We start from the raw sequence: 23067 nt of genomic DNA on the forward strand, positions 1-23067 counted from the left end.
GCTTCTGTACCTTGCTTATGAACGCAGATTACTCTTTTCTCTCGGGATGCAGTATGCTAGCTATTTACTCTATTTTACCTCTGTCAGCTTCTGATGGGTAATATCTCTTTTCTCTTCGGATATCCTCTTTTCTTACTCTCTTTCTGCTGCTTTACTTCTTCTCTTCTCTTGTCTTTTCTTCCTTTCTTATCTCTCTTTTTCTTCTTTTTTCTTCTTCTTTTCTTTTTGTTTCTTTGCATAGCAATCTATGGCGGCTGTCAGCCTATACTATGTTATGGTTCAGAATTAAGACTGTACGCTTCTATGATGTTGTAATAGTGGCTGTATCTACTTGTATCATACTTGGTTTTTGTATCATGTACTGCCATAAATTGCTTGAAAATTTAATTAAAAATTGTTTAAACAGAGTCCAAGTGGCAGCCTTAGACTGTTTAGAGGAAAGCTACATGGTAGACCTTTAGCTTCGCATCCAAATGTGGTGTATTTTTTGAAAGGGGCAAAGCATTTGCATCCTCCAGTTTGTAAACTTGTCCATCCTAGAATCTCAATTTGGTTCTGTGAGTTTTGTGTTGTCCTCCTTTTGAGCCTTTACGCAGGGCTTTGTTGAAGGATTTTACTCTGAAGGCGGTTTTTCTGGTGGCGATTTGCTCGCGAGGATGGATTTCTGAGCTCCAAGCCTTATCATGCAGGGAGCCCTTTTTTCGGATTTCCGATGATGGGATCTCATTGCGGGTGGTTCCCTCCTTTTGCCCAAGGGGATGTCGGCCCTTTCATCTTATTCTCAATTTATGGCTACTGAATCCTCAAATATTGGTATTACCATACACACAAAAAAAGTTTATTAAGGAGCTACTTTTTATTCTAATATGCAAAAATTTTTTTATATATTAAGGGAATTAGTATCAGAATTAAACAGTGCTCTCCTGTAAACAGTCTTCAGGCTCTTGCCCGCAATGGGCTTCAACCAGTTTTTAGTGCCTTAAACACGAAACTGGTTGAAGCCCATTGCGGGCAAGAGCCTGAAGGCTGAAGGCAGGTCAATACTGAGGGGCTTACAGGTGGCACTCTCGGCTATGTAGTAGTGCCTCAAAGTTTTTGTTCTCTGCCTCCTGCTGGTAGGGATGCATAAACCCACTTGTTTGGACTGATCTGTGGTATTCCAGGAACGAAAATTAGCAGGTAAGTACCAATTTTCCTTTTTATCACATCATAGTACATGGCCTCTCTGGTTTAAATTCTCAATGGAGGTGCTTTTCTCTTTGCCTAGCTTTACTTTCATTGTTTCAGAGGATCTTAGATTGTGGCATGGACCCTTCAGAGGTATTCATGATGCCACTTTTCTACCTGCTCTAGGATTATTGCACTGAAGACTTTATTTGGAATATATTTCTCTCTTGTCTGTTTTGTCTTTTTTCTATTGCAGCAAATTACCAGGCAGATTTGGCAAATATTACGTGTGAAATTGCCATTAAGCAAAAACTGATAGATGAATTAGAAAACAGCCAACGAAGATTGCACACCTTGAAACAGCAGTACGAAGAGAAGCTGATGATGTTGCAACACAAGATTCGAGATACCCAACTTGAAAGGGATCGAGTTCTTCAGAACATGGGTAATTGTTTTATTCTCAATTTTTAAGACATTTGAGTCCTATTTTCCTGATTCCAGAATGATTGTTGAAAAATGTAAAAAAAAAAAAAAATTTACACGGAAAGGGCGGAGTAAATAGCACACACATTCAATAGCAAATGCAACAAGAACTAATGCATAGCAAACATAAAGACCTGATCAATATATCTCAAAAGGACACACTTTTATTGAAAATGCAGTCACACCAGTGGTGTATATTGGTTAACAATTACAGTTCACAGTTTGAAACAGGGTTCCCGACACAGCCATGTTTCGCATCGGGCTGCAGGGGGACCAAGCACGTAAATAATCTATAGGGAGTTTTAAGTGAAAATTAACCATCCATTTTAGGTTATTTAACATAAGGGATCTTTGATTCATAAAATTTAGTGAGAGCCGTGACCTCATGGGAAAAAACGTGTCAGAACCGCTTGTGCATGAGAGACAAATTTTTATGACGAATAAATTCCGATGGGTACTAGTCGGTTCTAGAGAAGGGGGTCAAATGACATGTACTGCGGGTGCGTGGGAAAATCCCACCGTGGTTAGAAGAGGGTATGCAAGCTTTAAATCTTGGGACTCAATGGGGAAACAGAAAAACTATGTAAATTGAATAGAACTGCTGACCCTGGGCTTTTAGAAGCTTAGTAATCTTCAAAGCGGGTTTAGACAGCCAACCCCGAAACACGGCCGTGTCAGGGCCACTGTTTCAAAACTGTGAACTGTAATTTGTTTAACCAATATACACCACTGGTGTGACAGTATTTTCAATAAAAGTGTGTCCTTTTGAGATATATTGATCAGGTCTTTGTTTGCCACGCATTTAGTTCTTGTTGCAAAAAAAAAAAAAAAAAAGTAGCAATTATTTGCATTACATATAGTCATACTTAACTTTCACATTGTTTGTTTTTTTTAGCTCCAGTATCAGTTTAGTATCCTCTACTTATTAGTCAAATGAAGACCAAAGAAATAAAAAAGATGGTTCCTTTTTAACATATTTTCTGTTTTATTTCATAATTAAATGTATTTATATAGCATTGTCAATATATACAACACAGGAGAAGATCTTTTATTGTATATAATTAGATGATACCAACTCATAGAACTTGCACTGTTTTAAGCAAAAGAAGGTTAAATACTTATCTTGGAGTCTTGCAGCCAGTGTTAGCAGAAGGAATCAAACCTGTAAGTTTCTCTAATTGCTAAGCTACACTGTTAGCTATGGAAATACCATCCTGTCACTAGTCTCTTGGAAAATTAGCATGTCATAATAGTGGTCTATCAAACTTCAGGAGCATGATGGATTCCCATTGTTTATATGAAGTTAGAGTTCTCTGCAGAGTTGGTCCGTGGAATATCTTTCATTTGGGTTTGCATAGAGTGCTCACCATTTATGCCTAGATTCCACTTAATCATGACTCACAAAAGATGAGAAAGATGGTTGTAATGGCTGCTGTAAAGATGTCTCAGGGTGGTGTTTAATTGCAAGAGTACATTCCCCTGTACATACCCAGATCAGTCCAGACTCCTGGGTTTTGCCTCCCTGCCAGCAGATGGAGACAGAGAAAGTTTCACTGACACTGTACATAACCCAGTGTGCCACCTGCAGTCCCTCAGTATTTCTTGGTCTCCAGCGGATGGTGCAAAACCTGTAGTTCTGCAGTCAGGAGACTGTTTTGGATTTGGATCTCCCAGGGGGTTTTTGGGTCCTAGTGTGTCCTTCCCTGTCTTGTCAAGGTGGACGAGCTGGGGGTTGGTGACCCTTTTGTACACTCGCTCTTTTAAGAACATGCCATACTGGGTCCAGCATCCTGTTTCCAATAATGTCCAGGCCATAAGAACCTGGCAAGCACCCATAAACTAAGTCTACTCCATGTTACTGTTGCTAGTAATAGCAGTGGCTATTTTCTAAGTCAACTTAATAGCAGGTAATGGACTTCTCCAGTCCTTTTTTAAACACAGCTACACTAACTGCACTAACCACATCCTCTGGCAACAAATTCCAGAGTTTAATTGTGCATTGAGTGAAAAAGAACTTTCTCCGATTAGTTTTAAATGTGCCCCATGCTAAACTTCATGAAGTGCCCCTAGTCTTTCTATTATCCGAAAGAGTAAATAACCGATTCACATTTACCCATTCTAGACCTCTCATGATTTTAAATACCTCTATCATATCCCCTCCTCAGCCATCTCTTCTCCAAGCTGAAAAGTCCTAACTTTCTTAGTCTTTCCTCATAGGGGAGTTGTTCCATTCCCCTTATCATTTTGGTCGCCCTTCTCTGAACTTCTCCATCGCAATTATATCTTTTTTGAGATGTGGCGACCAGATTGCACACAGTATTCAAGGTGCGGTCTCACCATGGAGCAATACAGAGGCATTATGACATTTTCCGTTTTATTCACCATTCCCTTTCTAATAATTCCCTTCCGTGGGTTGTAAATTTGATGGTCCAGATCCCTCTCCTTCACAAGGCTGCTGAGGTATCTACAGGCTTAAGGCAACTGTTTTCTTTTAGTCTGTCCCTTTTTAATTTGGATGATTTTCTAGCAGGTATTATAAGTTTGGTAAAGTTTTGAAGAAAAAAAAAGTCTGGGGTTTTTTTCTGATCTGCCATGCGGCCTGTACTCTTGGAACCTGAACCTCTGCACTAAAGGAAAGTATTAGTTTCTATGCATCTTTATTTGTTCTCAGAGTAAAAAAAAAAAATAGTGAGAACAAGGAATTAGAGGAATCTGTGCACCAGTGAGGTTCCAAGGGGGGAAGCTACCTTAGCAGCTCAGTAAGCTCAGCAATGGGGTTTTTCAGCAACTTCTCTGCTTGCGGAGGAGACCGGATGTTGGCTCTGTGGCGCTAAGGGACTGATCCCTGCTTGCCATTGAGGTGCTGGTGGTGCCTTGGGATGCGGGGAGGAGAACAACGTGCACGTACAGCAAAAGCAGCATGGCATTCAATGGATCTGCATCAAGCATGACCGCACCGGTAGAACAAGCCTCACGGTTGACAGGGTTTAGCGCTGAGGCTTCCCAGTCAGCACGGAGATGGCGGCTGTTTTCGATTCCTTAGCAGCGTTGGCGGGAGAGGTAGGGGAATCCCCTCCTCAACTATTGCTGGCAGTTTCTTGTTTCGCAGAGGTGCAGAGAGGCATTTGCACTGAGGAGGAGTAGAGGTCTTCTGCTGATTTTAATCTGCTTATGTGCAAAGCGTGTTTCGTGAGATGGCTGGCTCTTGGCCCCAGTCTCCTTGGATTCTCGGCCAGTCAAAAGGCCTGAGCTGTTGAGAAACTCTTCAGGTCAATGATTTTCGTGCCAGATGTTAAACAGATCTGGGACTAAATGCGCTGAAAGTGCAGGCAGGCTTTGCTTAGCCAATTGGTAGGGCCACTTCAGCAGTTCTTTTCTCTTGTGCATAGGTGAGTGCACATTCTCACCGCGTGGCGGCTGCATGTACTGGGATCGTGGGCGCATAAGGCCACGGCCTAGATTTGAGCATGTACGTCTGCGACCTAGACTGGAGCATGTATTTGCGCATGTACTTGTGCACGTACAACCGCGATGTAGTCTTGAGCTTGTATTTGCATGCATCCTGGAGTGGTGTGCATGTACGTCCAGGTGGCATTGGTGTGCTCACAGGAGGCCGCCTATAGCTGAAGTTCAGGAGAGCTAGGTGCCAGGGACGAACAGGTCCAAGCACCTTGCTATCTGTGAGGCTTTCCATCTGATAGTAATTCAGTCCTTACTCTCTCTCCGTTTGTGTCAGTGCTAATTAGATGCTCAAAGTGAATTGACTACTACAGCTTTTGCCCATATTGGGACATCCCCTCGGCCTACAGTGTGTCTGGAGAGGGAGTGGAGTGGAGTCAAGGCAATGGTCAGTTCTCTCTTGTTCCTGAGGGCAGAAACTTCCCCAAGAGAGGCTGGAGAGAGCAAGGTTGGGCCTATAGACTCTGGTATAGATCCATCCTTCTCTTCCTGGGTGAAATGTTTCTAGGGCCTGCAGATCTTTCTGCAGGGGTGCCCAACAAAAAGGCAAAGCACCTACTGTGTAGGGATCACGTGGCTTGGGCCTCCCATTTTTCAGTCACAATGGGCAAATGCAGCAGGGAGGCTGTCGCTGGTAATGTTCAAGGGGGTGTGAATCATGAGACATCAGAGAATTCCAATGGGGAACTGGCTTCCTCACTTCTAAAAGAGGGAGAAATTGCATATGATTGAGAGCCGCTTTGGACTTTCTGCAGATTTTTCTTTTTTTCACAGAGATGTCTTACTGAGTTTGTTGATTCAGACGCTTAGTGTGGCTGGAGGACAGTTTTAAGTTCAGCACCCTATTTCTTTTCCCCACTGTATCAATTCAAGAGAGATTTGATTTAAAGAAGGTAAATGCAGCTCTCAAGGTTCCCCGTTTCTACATAGAAACTCTAAGGTCCAACTCTGAGGTCCGTCATGATGGCGGTATACAAGGGAGAGTTCTCTGCATCTCTCGCCTTGATAGAGGCATGTCTGCAAATAACCATCAGGCTGGAGCACCAGAGATTCCTGAGGTTCATGTACCTTCACGAAGGTGATGGTGGTGGGGGCAGCTGCATTGTAAAAGAGGGTGTGTTAGTGTATCCTTATCTGGATTGTCTGGCTTATTCATGGGAAATCAAATGACCTCTGTCGACACTCAGTACAAAAGGTACTGATGCGTTTGAAGTCTCTAGGATGGGTGGTGAATCTAGCAACGAGCCATTTAGTCCTCTTCCAAACTCTGGAGTATCTGGGAACTCAGTTCTACACACTAGCGGAGACGGGTGTTTCTCACAGAGAGAGAGTGTGCTGAAATTGCAGAGTCAGATTAGGCTTCTGCTAGAGCTTTTGGTGCCTAGGGTATGAAACTATTTACAGGTCTGGGTTCTATGGCATCGACCATAGGAAATTAATTCTTTGGGCATTCGCACATATGCGGCCTCTGCAGGGAATTCTTCTCCCGCTGGAATCCGTTATTGGAAGAGTTTCATCTTCCTAGTCTGTTAAGAGGAGGAAGCCAGGGATATTTTCATGGTGCTTACTCGCACCAATCTCAAGCATGGTGCAGAATTGGAGATTCTGAATTGGATAATAGAGCTTCCAGCTTTTATCGATTGGGATTCCTTTGCGCCTCATGCCGGGGAGCTTTGCCTCTTAGATTGGAGGCATGCATTATTGAGGTATCTAAAGGTCACTTATGATTTCCATAGATCGCATCTCCTCTTTGTAGATTGTATCACTTCTTTGTACTGTGGAGTTGTCCAAAGAAGGGAATAAATCATCTAAGGCTACAATTGGGCGGGGTTGAAGGAAGCAATCGAATCGACTTACATTTCTAAAGGGTGCCCACTGCCGAGGGGTTTAGGGGGCGCATTTGACACGTTCTCAGGCAACTTCCTGCACTGAGTCACATCAGGTGTGTCTGCATGAAATTTGCTGAGTGGCTACTGGGAAGTCATTGCCCACTTTTGCTAGGCCTTATCACTTAGATGTTGGGGCTCCAGCTTCCATGTGCTTTAGTGAGAGTGTTCTACGAGCGGAAACTCTCCACATCCAACCCCAGTTAAGTGGAGATTAAGTACATCCCTGGAGTCTGGACTGATCTGGGTACGTACAGGGAAAGTAAAATTAGCTCTTTCCTGCTAATTTTCATTCCTATAGTACAACAGAATAGTCCAGAGACCTGCCCATTTACTGGGGGGGGGGGGGAGAGAGTCCGCCGCTCGTACTGTTGCTTTGTATATAGTGCAGAGGAGTTAGAGGTTTTCAGTGCTGATTGCTTATGTTAAATTTGGGAACAGAGTTTTCTATTGTCTTTTTGGGCAACTTCACCTTCTTCTGGTTTGTTGGAGGGGAGCGAGTTGCTTAGAAGCTTGCTTAGAAATCTATGGTTGTTGCTGTCATCTTGGCTTGAGTACAGGTCAATACTGACTGACTGCAGGTGGCACACTGGGTTATGTACAGTGTCAGTGAAACTTTCTCTGTTTCCATCTGCTGGCAGGGAGGCAAAGCCCAGGAGTCTGGACTGATCTGTGGTACTGCAAGAACGAAAATTAACAGTGAAGAACCAGTTTTCCTTTTGCAAGTAAGCTAAAATGGATTAATGCCCACAGTACAAACATAGCACATTATTTTCTTTTTTTAGGATCAATGGAAACTTGTACAGAAGAAAAAACAAAAAAATTAAAACAGAATATGAAAAGAAACTTCAAGTCATGAATAAAGAATTGCAAGGCTGCAAGTAGCTCAGAAAGAACATGCACGATTGTTGAAAAATCAGTCTCAGTATGAAAAACAGATGAGGAAGTTGCAGCAGGATGTGTCAGAAATGAAGAAAACAAAGGTATTTTTAAGCATTTTAAGGCTTCCAAAGAAGTAAAAAATGTGAGATTAAAAAGACAAATCTATTTTTTTATATAGTTATAAATCTCAGTTACATTTTTCTTGCTGCCTGGCTTGTATAATAAATTAGTGGGTTTCTCAAACTTTACAGGTTCGTCTGATGAAAACAAATGAAGGAAGAGCAAGAAAAAGCCAGGATGGTAGAATCGAAGAAGGAATCGAGAGATAGCACAACTGAAAAAAGACCAGCGTAAGAGAGATGTAAGTTCTACCTTAAAAGTTTATAAAAGCTTGTAAATAATGCATGTAGTTGCCTCACCAGATGTAATCCCCACCTCTCATTTATTTAATCATATTTCTATTCCACCACTTCCAAAAATGTGCAGGGTGGATTTACAATAATAACATTCATAAAATACCACAGATAAAATTGCACATGAAACACATAATTTCATAAATATAACATACTAAATAGAGAAATATAATGTGACTGGTACATCAGTCAAATGCCTCAGAAAATATAATTTTCTTAAGCTTCTGTCTAAAAGTCTTAGCCTACCTATTTTTCCTGTGGGTAAACCTATGAGCATTGTTGATCCCCACATTGTACTTTTACCTATGTACAGGGTGGACAGTTTTCAGGCAACCTATTTAGCAGGACAAATAGCTTTTGAAAATTGCTTTCAATATGTTATAAATAAAGGATGTATAAGATTATAGTTTGGTAAACCATGGATTGCTCATGGAAAATGCAACTTCTTATCCTGCCAGACTAATTCAGATGTATGGGTTTACATCAGGTACTAACAGAGAGAGACAGAGGACACACCTTTTTCAAGTTATCATCACTAGCATACAGGATGGTGCAGTGCAGGCAAAAGCCAGTATTCTCTCTCTCCAGCAGATGATAGCAGTTTTGGACTGGTGCAGTATGATTTCCAACTCCCAGACTTTGGCTTTGGTCTCTCACTAGTTAAGCTTTCCCTGGGGCCAGGCTCTCGGAGTCTGTGCCAGGTTGAACAAGTCTGGTATCTGACTGCCTGGTTCCCTGCAGGCCTAGTTCAGCTTGGGGCAGTGGGCTGGCTCACAATTTTTTTCCTTAGAGCAAATGGCTCTCTCCTGGGAATTAGGTTTTGTTTTCCCTTATAAGACCAAAACAAAACAAGACGTTGCTTTGGGTTTTGTGTTGGTAGAAGTATATCCAATCTGGTGCTCCCTACTTTCAGGCTCACCTCAGCGCCATGGATCTTCACCAAGGTGAAGGGTAATGCTCATGGCTTCTTGGATCAGAATGGTGATGACTGTTGGCAGCAAGAGCCCTTTACGGCAGCAGGGGGTTTCTTATCTGTCCCCACACCTTGGCTTTCCTGCTCTTGGGAATGGGTGAATACTGAAGAAGTAGGCTTCCTGAATCAATCCAAGCACTTACCTATCCCAAATTAAGGGAGTCAGCCATTGAATTCCTTCGGCGGGCTCCCCATACATCAAACTCCCTTCCCCCTCCACCAAGTGCTGGACCTACTCTGCTCTTTCTCTGATGTTGCTTTGTTAATAATGGGGTGTTGTGTAAGGATTGAGAAGGAAAACATGCATATTAAACATATTAGAATAACTCTGTAATGTAACAAAATGTGGAAAAAGTGAAGGGGCCTGAATACTTTCTGAATGCACTGTATGTTGAGTCCCAGAGAGTGGGCACTCAACTGGGAAGCTGTCTAAATGTTTATAGGCCAGTGGAGCATTCCTAATGTGGACCTGGTAGTTTCTCACAGAACTTCTAAGCTGACAGATTTTTAAATTGGAGTTGATGCCTTGATTCAACCATGGCTGAAGAACAGGTTTCTTATGTTCATCTTGGCTTCTTAGATGGGTCTTAAAGAAGAATAAAGGTTCACTGGTTGATCGTCATACTGGTAGTTCCAGGATGGCCACAAAGTTTTTTGGATTGGTTGAAGTGGCAGGTTAGTGTTCCTCCTCTTCTTTACAGGATTCATAGTCTGTATTTTCTAGTCCTGGTTCTTTAGGAGGATCCTGCCCCTCACAGTTTTCTGGTCTGATCAGTGAAGGAATGCAGAAAGGGGCATTCCTCAGCAGGTTTGCTTCTTGCTGAAGGCCCATTTTCTTCTCTTGTTCTTCGGATCTGGCATCTTTTTGAGAAATATGACAAGGAGCTGTCCGTTTTATCCTTTCTGACCTTCGTATGGAAGGATTTGGGTGGGGGTGAGAAGAGCCCAGGTTCTGCACTCTCCTTATTCAGGATTCAGATTGAGTGGGTTTCAGAGATGTCTCATCATGGAGTTATTCATATTTAATTCCTTTTAGGATCCTGATTACTTAGTGGGGTCTTAATCTGTTTAACATTAGAACATAAGAATTTGCCATACTGGGTCAGACCGAGGGTCCATCATGCCCAGTATCCTGTTTCCAACTGTGACCAATCCAGGTCACAAGTATTTTGCAACATTCCAAACAGTAAGTACATCCCATGCTGCTATCGTGCGTGTAGTGAAAATAGTGGTTATTCTTAAGTCTGTTTGGTTAATAACGGTTTATTGATTTCTCTTCCATTAACTTCTCTTCCATGAACTTTAAAATCGTCGGCTCAGTGTGCTGCAGCAGTCAAAAAAGCAAACAGAATGTTAAGAATTATGAGGAAGGGAATGGTTAATAAAACGGAAAATGTCATAATGCCTCTGTGTCGCTCCAGGGTGAGACCGCACCTTGAATACTGTGTACAATTCTGGTCACCGCATCTCAAAAGGATATATTTGCGATGGAGAAGGTACAGAGAAGGGCAACCAAAATGATAAAGGGGTTGAACAGCTCCCCTATGAGGAAAGGCTGAAGAGGTTAGGGCTGTTCAGCTTGGAGAAGAGACTGCTGAGGTGGGATATGATAGAGGTCTTTAAGATCATGAGAAGTCTTGAACAAGTAGATGTCAATGGTTATTTACACTTTCGGATAATAGGAGGACTAGGGGGCACTCCATGAAGTTAGCAAGTAGCACATTTAAGACTAATCAGAGAAATACTCTTTCACTCAATGCACAATTAAGTTCTGAAATTTGTTGCCAAAGGATGTGGTTAGTGCAGTTAGTGTAGCTGGGTTCAAGAAAGGTTTGGATAAGTTCTTGGAGAAGTCCATTAACTGCTATTGATCAAGTTTACTTAGGGAACAGCCACTGATATTAATTGCATCAGTAGCGTGGGATCTTCTTGGTGTTTGGGTAATTGCCAGGTTCTTGTGGTCTGGTTTGGCATCTGTTGGAAACAGGATGCTGGACTTGATGGACCCTTGGTCTGACCCAGCATGGCAATTTCTTATGTTCTTATGTTCTCACAGGACAAGCAGAATGGTAGTCCTCACATATGGGTGACATCATCAGGATGGAGCCCAATCACAGAACACTTTTGTCAAAGTTTCTAGAACTTTGACTGGCACCTACTGGGCATGCCCAGCAATGCACTGACCCTGCATCCAGCAGGGGTCCCCCTTCAGACTTCTTTTTTCTGCGCAGCAGTAGCCACGCAGGTTAAGGAGCTCTTGAGATTTCTGACAGAAATTTTCCTCACGGAATGTCTTTCAAAATTTTCAAAAGAATTCTACCCCATAGGGGTCCCCCTATCGATAGCCATACTCCGTGGTCAAAAGGTAAGGTTTTACCCTTGTTGCGGTCTATTCCCATCGAGTTATCCCTTCGGGGCCTACCGGCCATCAACCGCACCGCAGCTAAATTTTTGTCTGAGCCGTGGTGTTGGGTTTTCGTCGGTGCCCCAACTGTACTCGAACAATGTCCATAACTGACCCACATGGGGTCTGTGTTATGTGTTTGGGGTCCGAACACGATGTCCTAACTTGCACCAAATGTGCCCAATGACACCGAAGGGCTGTAAGGCTCGTTTAGAGAAAATGGACTTTCTCTTTCAGTTAAAACCCCAACTCCATCGATAGCTTCGACGTCATCCGAGCCGGTGCCATCAACTTCTCGCCAGCACCGGGACACCACTGCTGGTCGACTGGCGTCGACAATTCCAAAGGTGTCTATTGCCTCCTTGGCTCCTCAAGAAAAGGACAGATGAGAACATCGGGAAAAGCGTCGACACCGGCTTCAGAAGGTTCAGTCTGTCGATCCAGGCAAGTCCTCAGCATCGACGTCGACAGAGCCACCGACAAAGAAGCCCCATCCAGAAAAGGCCCCATCCTCTTCTGTGACCCGGTCACCTAGGCAATACCCACCTTTAATGGTGAAGGGCTCCGCAACTCCACCTTCACCAGTGGACCCTCCGGCTACGCCAGTGCAGCCTCTTACTCCGGTGCTGGGGTTCCATGCCCCAGGCTTCTGCGAGGAATTGGATCGGATTATCCAAGAGGCCATCGGTAAAGTACTTCAGGGCTTCCAACCTCCATCGATGCCGGTATGGTCACCGATCTGATTCCCGCAGCACTCCCACCGCGTTGATCAGTGCCCTGCCTCCGATGGAACCGAGAGCACCGGTGGGTCCAGTGCCGCCTTCACCAATTCCATTATCAGATGATGAGGAAACACAGATACCCATTGCACCATCTGGGATCTTACCACCGACTCGTCCATTGATGTCACTGGTCCCTTCGGTGCCTCCATCGATGCCATCGGTTCATCCATTGATGCCATTGGTGCCTCCATCGATGCCGTCAGTGCCACCTCCGATGCCGTTGATGCCTAGGCCTGGTCCTTCAGGATTAGCACAACTTCTCCCTGCTGGAGACCCACTAGGTGCTGGAGATCAGCCCTATAATCCTTGGACTGATGATTCTTCCCAGGATGCAGATGATCTATTATCAGAGCCCTCTCCCCCCAGATGAAAGACTACGCTCTCCACCAGAAGATCTGTCTTTTATTAATTTCATCAAGGAAATGTCTGAAACCATTCTCTTTCAGCTTCAGACGGAAGAGGACTCTAGGCACAAGATGCTGGAAGTACTCTAGTTTCTTGATGCTCCTAAGGAAATCATGTCTATACCTATCCATGAAATCCTGCTTGATCTCCTGAAGAGAAACTGGGAACACCCATGTTCGGTCCCATCTGTCAACTGCAAGACAGTTGCCACCTATTTGGTGCAGTCAGCTCCTGGGTTCCAAAGTCACAGTTGGATCATCACTCTGTGGTCGTTGAATCAGCCCAGAAGAAGGCACGACGTTCAAAACCTCATTCCTCCATACCTCCAGGGAAGGAAGAAAAAATCCCTGGATACCTCTGGCAGCCGTGTCTTCCATGGCTCAATACTCATATCTCGCATTGCATCTTACCAGTTATACATGACCCAGTATAACAGAGACCTTTTTAAAAGGATCCAGGACTTCTCTGATTTTTTACCAGAGCAACTCCAGACTCAACTTCATACTCTAGCTCAGAAAGGTCTAGATGCTGGAAAGATGAGGACCGCGCTGCATATCATATCTTTGACACTGCCTCTAGAGTGTCTGCAGCAGGGATTAGTGCAAGAAGATGGGCCTGGCTCAAATCCTTGGACTTAAGACCAGAAGTCCAAGACAGGTTAGCAGATCTACCCTGTGTGGGCGATAATCACTTCGGGGAAAAGATCCAAGAGACTGTGGCGCAGTTGAAGGACCACCATGAATCGCTGCGCCAACTTTCTTCTGTGCCGTCTGAGTTCCCTTCCACCCCCTAAGAGAACTTTCAGACGTGACTCTTAAGTGGCCGTGACTCTAAGCTAAGGAAATTTATCCTCCGGCTTCTAGAGGTTGCCCTTCCAGACCTTACCAAAAAGGTCAATCCAGGCAGACTGGGCCTCAAAAGTCTCAGCCACCTTCTCAGCCTGGACCAGGGTCAGGATTTTGACTCCTTCCTAGAGAGTGTAAGCCAACCTCCTCTTCCATCCATACCAGTCGGTGGTCGGCTCTGCCACTTCAACAGCGCTTGGCATACAGTCACCACAGACAGTGGGTACTCGCAGTAGTCACTCAGGGTTACCACCTAAATTTCCTGACTGTTCCAGCGGACTCTTCACCTCGGCTGATGTGGGGAACGTCTGACCACTCTCCCTTGCTCGGATAGGAGGTCTCATCCCGAGCAATAGAACCAGTGCCCTCCCCCAGCAGGGGAAGGGGTTTTATTCTCGGTATTTTCTAATACCAAAAAGGTCAGGTGGTGTACGCCCGATACTGGACCTCCGCACACTAAACAAATTTTTGCACAGAGAAAAATTCAAAATGGTAACCTTGGGCTCTCTACTTCCTCTTCTACAAAGAGAAGATTGGCTATGCTCTCTAGATCTCCAAGATGCTTACACACACGTCTCAATTACTCCATCTCATTGCAAGTACCTGTGATTCCTGGTTGACCCTCGTCATTTCCAGTACCGTGTACTACCATTCGGCCTGGCGTCCGCTCCACGAGTATTCACCAAGTGCATGGTGGTGGTCTCAGCCTTCCTCAGGAATCAGGGTGTACATGTCTACCCTTATCTCGACGATTGGTTGATAAGAGCTCCAACTCAGCAGGGTGCATTAACCTCCCTGCATCTCACTATCCAACACCCTGATCTCCTTAGGGTTTCTAATCAACTATACCAAATTCAGGATAGTTCCATCCCAAACCATATCCTTTATAGGGGTCGACCTAAACACTATACAGGCGAAACCCTTCCTCCCCCAGGATCGCGCTTTCACCATAATATCTCTGGCGCATCAACTACAGACTCGAGTATCTTCAACTGCTCGTCACTTCCTCATATTGTTGGGTCACATGGCGTCCTCTGTGCACTTCCTCATATTGTTGGGTCACATGGCGTCCTCGGTGCATGTCACTCCGATGGCTCGCCTAGCCATGAGAGTAATGCAGTGGACCTTAAAATGCCAGTGGATCAAGCTTGTCAGCGATTGTCCAGCATTATCCAGGTTACCAAACAGCTCCGTCTGTCACTAGCCTGGTGGATGACTTCCACCAGGCCTTCCATTTCAGGCTCCAGATCCTCAAATTATCTTAACAGACGCATCCAACCTCGGGTGGGTGCACATGTAGGCGATCTGCAGACTCAGGGAACCTGGTCTACAGAGGAAGCCAAACACCAGACAAATTTCCTGGAGCTATGGGCGATCAGGTATGCTCTTAAGGCCTTTCAGGATTGCCTATCAAACAAAGCCATCCTGACTCAAACCAACAATCAGGTTGCGATATGGTACATCAGCAAACAAGGGGGAACGGGCTCCTGCCTCCTGTGTCAGGAAGCTGCACAGATATGGGCATGGGCCCTTTCCTGCTCAATGTGCCTCAAAGCAACCTACTTGCCGGGAGTGGACAATGTGTTGGCAGACAAGCTGAGTCGCACTTTCCATCCGCACGAGTGGTCTCTCAACCCCACAGTAGCAGACACGATATTCCAATGTTGAGGTTACCCTCGAATAGACCTCTTTGCGTCGGTCCACAATGACAAAGTAGACAACTTCTGCTCTCTCATTCACAGTCACCAAGAGATGCCTTCGGCCTCTCCTGGGCCAGCAGTCTCCTTTATTGTTCACGTTGATGTTAATGTTATTGCACAGATGTTTATTGTAAACCAATACGATATGATTGGTATCATGAGTGTCGGTATAAAAAAGCCCTAAATAAATAAATAAATAAATGCGTACCCTCCACTTCCTCTCATTTCAAAGATCCTCATGAACCTCCGGCAGGACAAGGGATTAATGATTCTGATAGCTTCCCACTGGCCATGCCAGGTTTGGTTTCCAGTCCTCCAGGACCTATCAATACGACACATTCCTCTAGGGAAGGATCCCCTTCTAATCACTCAGAACGAAGGGTATCTGTGTCACCCCAACCTCCAAGCTCTGTCTCTGACGGCCTGGATGTTGAAAGGTTAATACTCCAACCTTTTAACCTTTCAGAGTCAGTATCCCAAGTCCTTGTGGCTTCACGAAAGCCTTCAACAAGAAGGTCTTGACTCTCTAAGTGGAAGAGGTTTACGGTCTGGTGTACTTCCATGTCCATAGACCCCTTCACTTGTTCCACTGCGAAGTTCCTGGACTACCTCTGGCACCTGTCAGAGTTAGGCCTAAAAACTTCCTCTATCAGGGTGCACGTTAGTGCAGTGTCTGCATACCATAAGGGTATAGGAAATGTCTCCATTTCAATGCAACCCTTAGTATCACGTTTCATGAGAGGCTTGCTCCTTTTAAAAACCTCCACTGTGCCCTCCTGCCCCTGCTTGGGACCTTAATGTGCTTTTGGGACGGCTAATGAAACCTCCGTTTGAGCCTCTCCACTCAATTGTTTGTTTCTTTTGATACCATCAAATTGGGAAATCCTGTGGGAAAGCAGACCCTCTCCTCCTGGTTGGCGGAATGCATTTCTTTTTGCTACCAGCAAGCAGGCATACCGCTACAAGACCGTGTAAACGCACACTCGATCAGGGCCATGGCGACATCAGTAGCACCTCTGTTCGGTGCCGTTTGCTGATATTTTTAAGGCTGCTACCTGAAGTTCTTGCCATACTTTCGCAGCCCATTATTGCTTAGATAAGGCTGGCACACTGGATTCCATCTTTGGCCGGTCCATTCTACGCAATTTGTTTTCAGTTTAACTTCCCAACATCCTTCCACCGATCCGTTTAGGGTTCAGGATGCCCTCCTAACCAAATTTCCACCCCTGTTGTTGTGCCCGTTGCATGTCTTTGGGTGCATTTGGTGCTTTGCTCGGGCATCCTCAGCTCGGTACTCACCCATATGTGAGGACTACCATCCTGCTTGTCCTGTGAGAAAGCAGAGTTGCTTACCTGTAATAGGTATTCTCACAGGACAGCAGGATGTTAGTCCTCATGAAACCCACCTGCCACCCCGCGGAGTTGGGTTTGTTTACGTTTTCTCATTTTATTTTTCGCACATACTTTTACTATAACACGAGACTGAAGAGGGACCCCTGCTGGATGCAGGGTCAGTGCATTGCTGGGCATGCCCAGTAGGTGCCAGTCAAAGTTCTAGAAACTTTGACAAAAGTGTTCTGTGATTGGACTCCATAAGAACATAAGAAATTGCCATGCTGGGTCAGACCAAGGTTCCATCAAGCCCAGCATCCTGTTTCCAACAGAGGCCAAACCAGGCCACAAGAACCTGGCAATTATCCAAACACTAAGAAGATCAAATGCTACTGATGCAATTAATAGCAGTGGCTATTCCCTAAGTAAACTTGATTAATAGCCGTTAATGGACTTCTCCTCCAAGAACTTATCCAAACCTTTTTTGAACCCAGTTACACTAACTGCACTAACCACATCCTCTGGCAACAATTCCAGAGCTTTATTGTGCATTGAGTGAAAAAGAATTTTCTCCGATTAGTCTTAAATGTGCTTCTTGCTAACTTCATGGAATGCCCCCTAATCGTTCTATTATTCGAAAGTGTTAATAACCGAGTCACATCTACTCGTTCAAGACCTCTCATGATCTTAAAGACCTCTATCATATCCCCCTCAGCTGTCTCTTCTCCAAGCTGAACAGCTCTACCTCTTCAGCCTTTCCTCATAGGGGAGCTGTTCCATCCCCTTTATAATTTTGGTTGTCCTTCTATGTACCTTTTCCATCGCAACTATATCTTTTTTGAGATGCGGCGACCAGAATTGTACACAGTATTCAAGGTGTGGTCTCACCATGGAGCGATATAGAGGCATTATGATAATTCCTAACATTCTGTTTGCTTTTTTGACTGCTGCAGCACACTGAGCCGGCGATTTTAAAGTATTATCCACTATGATGCCTAGATCTTTTTCCTGAGTGGTAGCTTCTAATATGGAACCTAACATCGTGTAACTAAATGCAACACCTTGCACTTATCCACATTAAATTTCATCTGCCATTTGGATGCCCAATCTTCCAGTCTTGCAAGATCCTCCTGTAATGTATCACAGTCTGCTTGTGATTTAACTACTCTGAATAATTTTGTATCATCCGCAAATTTGATAACCTCACTCATCGTATTCCTTTCCAGATCATTTATATATATATTGAAAAGCATCGGTCCAAGTACAGATCCCTGAGGCACTCCACTGTTTACCCTTTTCCACCGAGAAAATTGACCATTTAATCCTACTCTCTGTTTCCTGTCTTTTAACCAGTTTGTAATCCACGAAAGGACATCGCCTCCTATCCCATGACTTTTTAGTTTTCGTAGAAGCCTCTCATGTGGCACTTTGTCAAACACCTTCTGAAAATCCAAATACACTACATCTACTTGTTCAAAAAAATGAAGCAGATTTGTTAGGCAAGACTTCCCTTGGCTAAATCCGTGTTGACTGTGTTCCATTAAATCATGTCTTTCTATATGCTCTACGATTTTGATCTTGAGAATAGTTTCCACTATTTTTCCCGGCACTGAAGTTAGGCTCACTGGTCTATAGTTACCCGGATCGCCCCTGGAGCCTTTTTTAAATATTGGGGTTACATTGGCCACCCTCCAGTCTTCAGGTACAATGGATGATTTTAATGATAGGTTACAAATTTTAACTAATAGATCAGAAATTTCATTTTTGAGTTCCTTCAGTACCCTTGGATGCATACCGTCCGGTCCAGGTGATTTGCTACTCTTTAGTTTGTCAATCTGGCCTACTACATCTTCCAGGTTCACAGTGATTTCGCTCAGTTCGTCTGACTCATCACTCCTGAAAACCATCTCCGGAACTGGTATCCTCCCAACATCCTCATTAGTAAACATGGAAGCAAAGAATTCATTTAGTCTTTCTGCAATGGCCTTATCTTCCCTAAGAGCCCCTTTAACCCCTCGGTCATCTAATGGCCAACCGACTCCCTCACAGGTTTCTTGCTTTGGATATATTTTAAAAAGTTTTTATTATGAGTTTTTGCCTCTATGGCCAACTTCATTTCAAATTTTCTCTTTGCCTTTCTTATCAATGTTTTATACTTAACTTGACAATGCTTATGTTTTATCCTATTTTCTTCAGATGGATCCATCTTCCAATTTTTGAAGGATGTTTTTTTGGCTAAAATAGCCTCTTTCACCTCACCTTTTAACCATGACCGTATTCGTTTTGCCTTCCTTCCACCGTTTTTAGTGCGTGGAATACATATGGACTGCGCCTCTAGGATTGTATTTTTAAACAATGTCCAAGCCTGTTGAACACTTTTAACCTTTGCAGCTGCACCTTTCAGTTCCCTTTTGAAAGTTTTGTGTTAGAGCTGCAGATTTACTTATTGTCCCCCTTCCAGTTATTAGTTTAAATTTGATTATGTTATGATCACTGTTGCCAAGTGGCCCCACCACTGTTACCCTCTCTCACCAAATCCTGCGTTCCACTAAGAATTAAATCTAAAATAGCTCCCTCTCTTTTTGGTTCCTGAACCAATTGCTTCATGAAGCAATCATTTATTACATCCAGGAACTTTGTCTCTAGCAAGTCCTGATGTTACAGTTACCCAGTCAATATTGGGGTAATTGAAATCTCTCAGACACAATGGTGCAGGATAAAACTCTCACTTCCACTGAGAATTGTAAACAGTTACATTTATTCAGAATAATGACAGGTATTCATTGCGGCAACTCCATCAGTAATATCAGATATTTCTTAAAGTCCCCCGACACGGTCCCGTGTTTCGCGACTGCTGCATCGGGAGGGACCAAGTAACAGTATCAATCTTTAAAAGTGATATCTGGAGATTGATACTGTTACTTGGTCCCTCCCGATGCAGCAGTCGCGAAACACGGGACCGTGTCGGGGGACTTTAAGAAATCTCTGATATTACTGATGGAGTTGCCGCAATGAATACCTGTCATTAATCTGAATAAATGTAACTGTTTACAATTCTCAGTGGAAGTGAGAGTTTTATCCTGCACCATTGTGTCTGAGTACTTGCGGATGTGCAAGGTTGATGCTTCATTGGATTATCGGGTAATTGAAATTTCCCATTATTATTGCACTGCCAAATTGGTTAGCTTCCCTGATTTCTCTTAGCATTTCATCATTTGTCTGACCATTTTGTCCAGGTGGACGGTAGTATACTCCTATCACTATACTCGTACTAAACAAACATAGGATTTCTACCCATATAGATTCTACTGAGCATTTAGTCTCTTCTATGATCTTTATCCTGTTGGACTCTATATCCTCCTGGACATAAAGAGCCTCACCCCCGCCAAGTTGATCCTATCATTGCGATATAATTTGTACCCTGATATAGCACTGTCCCATTGGTTATCCTCCTTCCACCAAGTCTCTGTGATGCCAATTATGTCAATCTCATCATTTGCTGCTATGCACTCTAACTCTCCCATCTTACTTCTTAGACTTCTGGCATTGGCATACAGACATTTCAAAGTGTGTGTTTTGTTTGTTTTAACAACCTGCTTTTCAGTTGTTTGGGATAATTCGGAAATCATTAGCTTTGGTGATTTTTTACATATAGGCATATGGACTCTGTTTACTTTTAATGGAACCTCTCTGTTGGGATGCCCTAACTCTCCTGTATCATTAGTATCCTTCAAGGATATATTTCTCTGAACCATGCACTGCTGAGTGACTGTCTGCTTTCCCCCTTGTTCTAGTTTAAAAGCTGCGCTATTTCCTTTTTGAAAGTTAGTGCCAGTAGCTTGGTTCCACTCTGGATAAGGTGGAGCCCATCCTTTCGGAAAAGTCTCCCCTTTCCCCAAAAGTTCCCCCAGTTCCTTACAAAGCTGAATCTCTCTTCCCTGCACCATCGTCTCATCCATGCATTGAAACTCTGGAGCTCTGCCTGCCTCTGGGGACCTGCACCCATATGTGAGGTCCCCAGAGGCAGGCATATGTGAGGACTAACATCCTGCTATCCTGTGAGAACATCTGTTACAGGTAAGCCACTCTGCTTTCTAACTTTTTCTAACTTTTTTTTAAACCCAGCTACGCTAACTTCTGTAACCACATCCTCCAAAAATTAATTCCAGAGTTTAATTGTGCACAGCTTGAAAAAGAACTTTCTTCAGTTTGTTTTGAATGTTACTAACTTCATGGAGTGTCCCCTAGTTCTTGTATTTTTTTTGAAAGAGTAAATAACTGATTTACATTTACCTGTTATATTCCACTCATTGTTTTATAGATCTGTCATATCCCCCCTCAGCTGTCTCGTCTCCAGCTGATCAGCCCTAACTTCTTTAGCCTTTTCCCATAGGGGAGCTGCTCCATCCCCTTTATCATTTTGTCTCCCTTTTCTGTATTTTTTCCAATGCAACTATATCTTTTTTTTTTTTTTTTTTGTGATGCGGTGACCAGAACTGCACACAGTACTCAAGGTGCAGCCTCATCATAGAGCAATGAAGAGGCATTATCCCAGGACAAGCAGGATGCTAGTCCTCACATATGGGTGATGTCACTGACGGAGCCCTATTGCGGGAAAATTTCTGTCAAAGTTCCTAGAAATTTTTGACTGGCACTGTGAGGCCACTGAGCATGCCCAGCATGCCATGATATTCTCTGCCACAGGGGCTCTCACTCTAGTCTTTGTTTTTCCGCGCTGCTGTAAGCATCGCAGAGATAGGAGCCCTGTGAGTTTCATTACTCACTTCTGACTGAAAAAGTCAAATTTTTTCCAAAGTTTTTTCCCACAAGGGATCTCACTCTCCCTTTCTCACCGGACAGTGAGAAATTGATAGCGTTTTTACGTGAGAAAAAATAATAGATTTTCTCACAGAACTTTTCTCATCGACGACCGTCGATACAATGGCTTTGGGTTTTAAAAAAATGGCCCAATTTGTAATCGGACCATGTCAATCACAGACCACTTCTCGAGCCCTGTCGTCTGTTTAGGCGAGAAACATTGAATCTCGTCCTGCCAACAATGCCAGGAATGACTCTGAAGGGAAGGAAATTAAGGAGAGAGAAAATGGAACATCTTTTCCACCTGCAATTCCTTCCTTCACCTTCGACAATCCACAAAATCATCACCAGCAGGAGTTACGAAAAAAAGTCCTCCTGAAAAAACGTCGAACTGGAAGGATCCGGTATAAAGCATCGCCAACTCACGTTGACGATATCATAAGGTCAGTAACCGATGTAGGCCTAAACATAAACATCGGCATCGTCACGCCCGGCAATCACACCGTTACCCCCCAGGAGGAACCGAGCGCGAAGCGGCAGAAACAAACAGACACACCGGTACCATCCGGGCCTACTCCGGTACAATCGGTTCAGCCATCGCAGGAGATATTATCTCTTCCTCCACAGACGCCAGCCGGACCAACAATCTCACAGGACTTGTCGATGCTAATCAAAGAAGCAGTAATGCAAGCCCTAAAAGACCAGCTTCCGGTGACCACGCTGATTCCGGCGATATCTCCGATGCTGGTGACATCTCTGATACCGGTGACGTCACCGATGCCGGTAACCTTGCCGATGACGATGGCACTCTCCATACCGGTGACATCACCGATGCCGGGGAAAACCCCGATGCCAGTGATGTCGATTCCACTGATGCCCGCGACATCGATTCCAACACCGATACCTTCTATCTTGCCGATATCGATGACTTCATCGGTTCCAGCACCGATGCCCACCTTTACCCTAGCACCAACACAAGGGAAAAAGGGTAAAACACCGATGACTGCAAAACATCCATTGAAGACACCAATTCCTTCGATGCCAAAACCTTCACCAACTGTGCCACTCATTCCTGGGCTCCAGGATCTTCAGAGTCGCACTACACAGCATCATTATGAAAAGATATCAGGATTTATTGGATTCCTTACCATCTTAATCCAAGAGAGGATATCCAAACGACTCTTCTCCTGATGATCCTTTACCAGGACCTTCTGGCCTTCCTCCACCACTTAGGACTTCAGTACCACCACAACAACAACTCCAGAGTATGATACTTGGAGTGATACTGCCTCACAGACATCATCAGAAGATTTTATGTCTGAACCATCACCACCACATCCCAGAAAACAATCTCCTCCAGAGGATTTCACTTTTACTAGTTTGTGCAGGAAATGGCTGATTCCATTCCATTTAAATTAGAAACCGAGCAGGACACCAGGCAACAAACCTTTGGAGGTACTCCAATTTGTTGACCCCCTGAAACAGGTGGTGGCCATTCCAATACATGATGTTCTCTTA

General features: G+C 44.1%; 1 protein-coding gene across 1 annotated transcript in view; it reads left to right on the forward strand.

Annotated features, from left to right (window-relative positions):
• KIF21A (kinesin family member 21A) overlaps positions 1-23067 on the forward strand; it is a 443437-nt gene that overhangs the window by 255676 nt on the left and 164694 nt on the right. Inside the window, 7 exon segments of the mRNA XM_029617139.1 lie at positions 1424-1612; positions 7781-7807; positions 7810-7863; positions 7866-7978; positions 8129-8140; positions 8142-8186; positions 8188-8238. Of these exon segments, the coding sequence (XP_029472999.1) occupies positions 1424-1612; positions 7781-7807; positions 7810-7863; positions 7866-7978; positions 8129-8140; positions 8142-8186; positions 8188-8238 (491 nt within the window).

This window comes from Rhinatrema bivittatum, chromosome 9 (genome assembly GCF_901001135.1).
Source record: "Rhinatrema bivittatum chromosome 9, aRhiBiv1.1, whole genome shotgun sequence".
NCBI classification, from domain to species: domain Eukaryota; kingdom Metazoa; phylum Chordata; class Amphibia; order Gymnophiona; family Rhinatrematidae; genus Rhinatrema; species Rhinatrema bivittatum.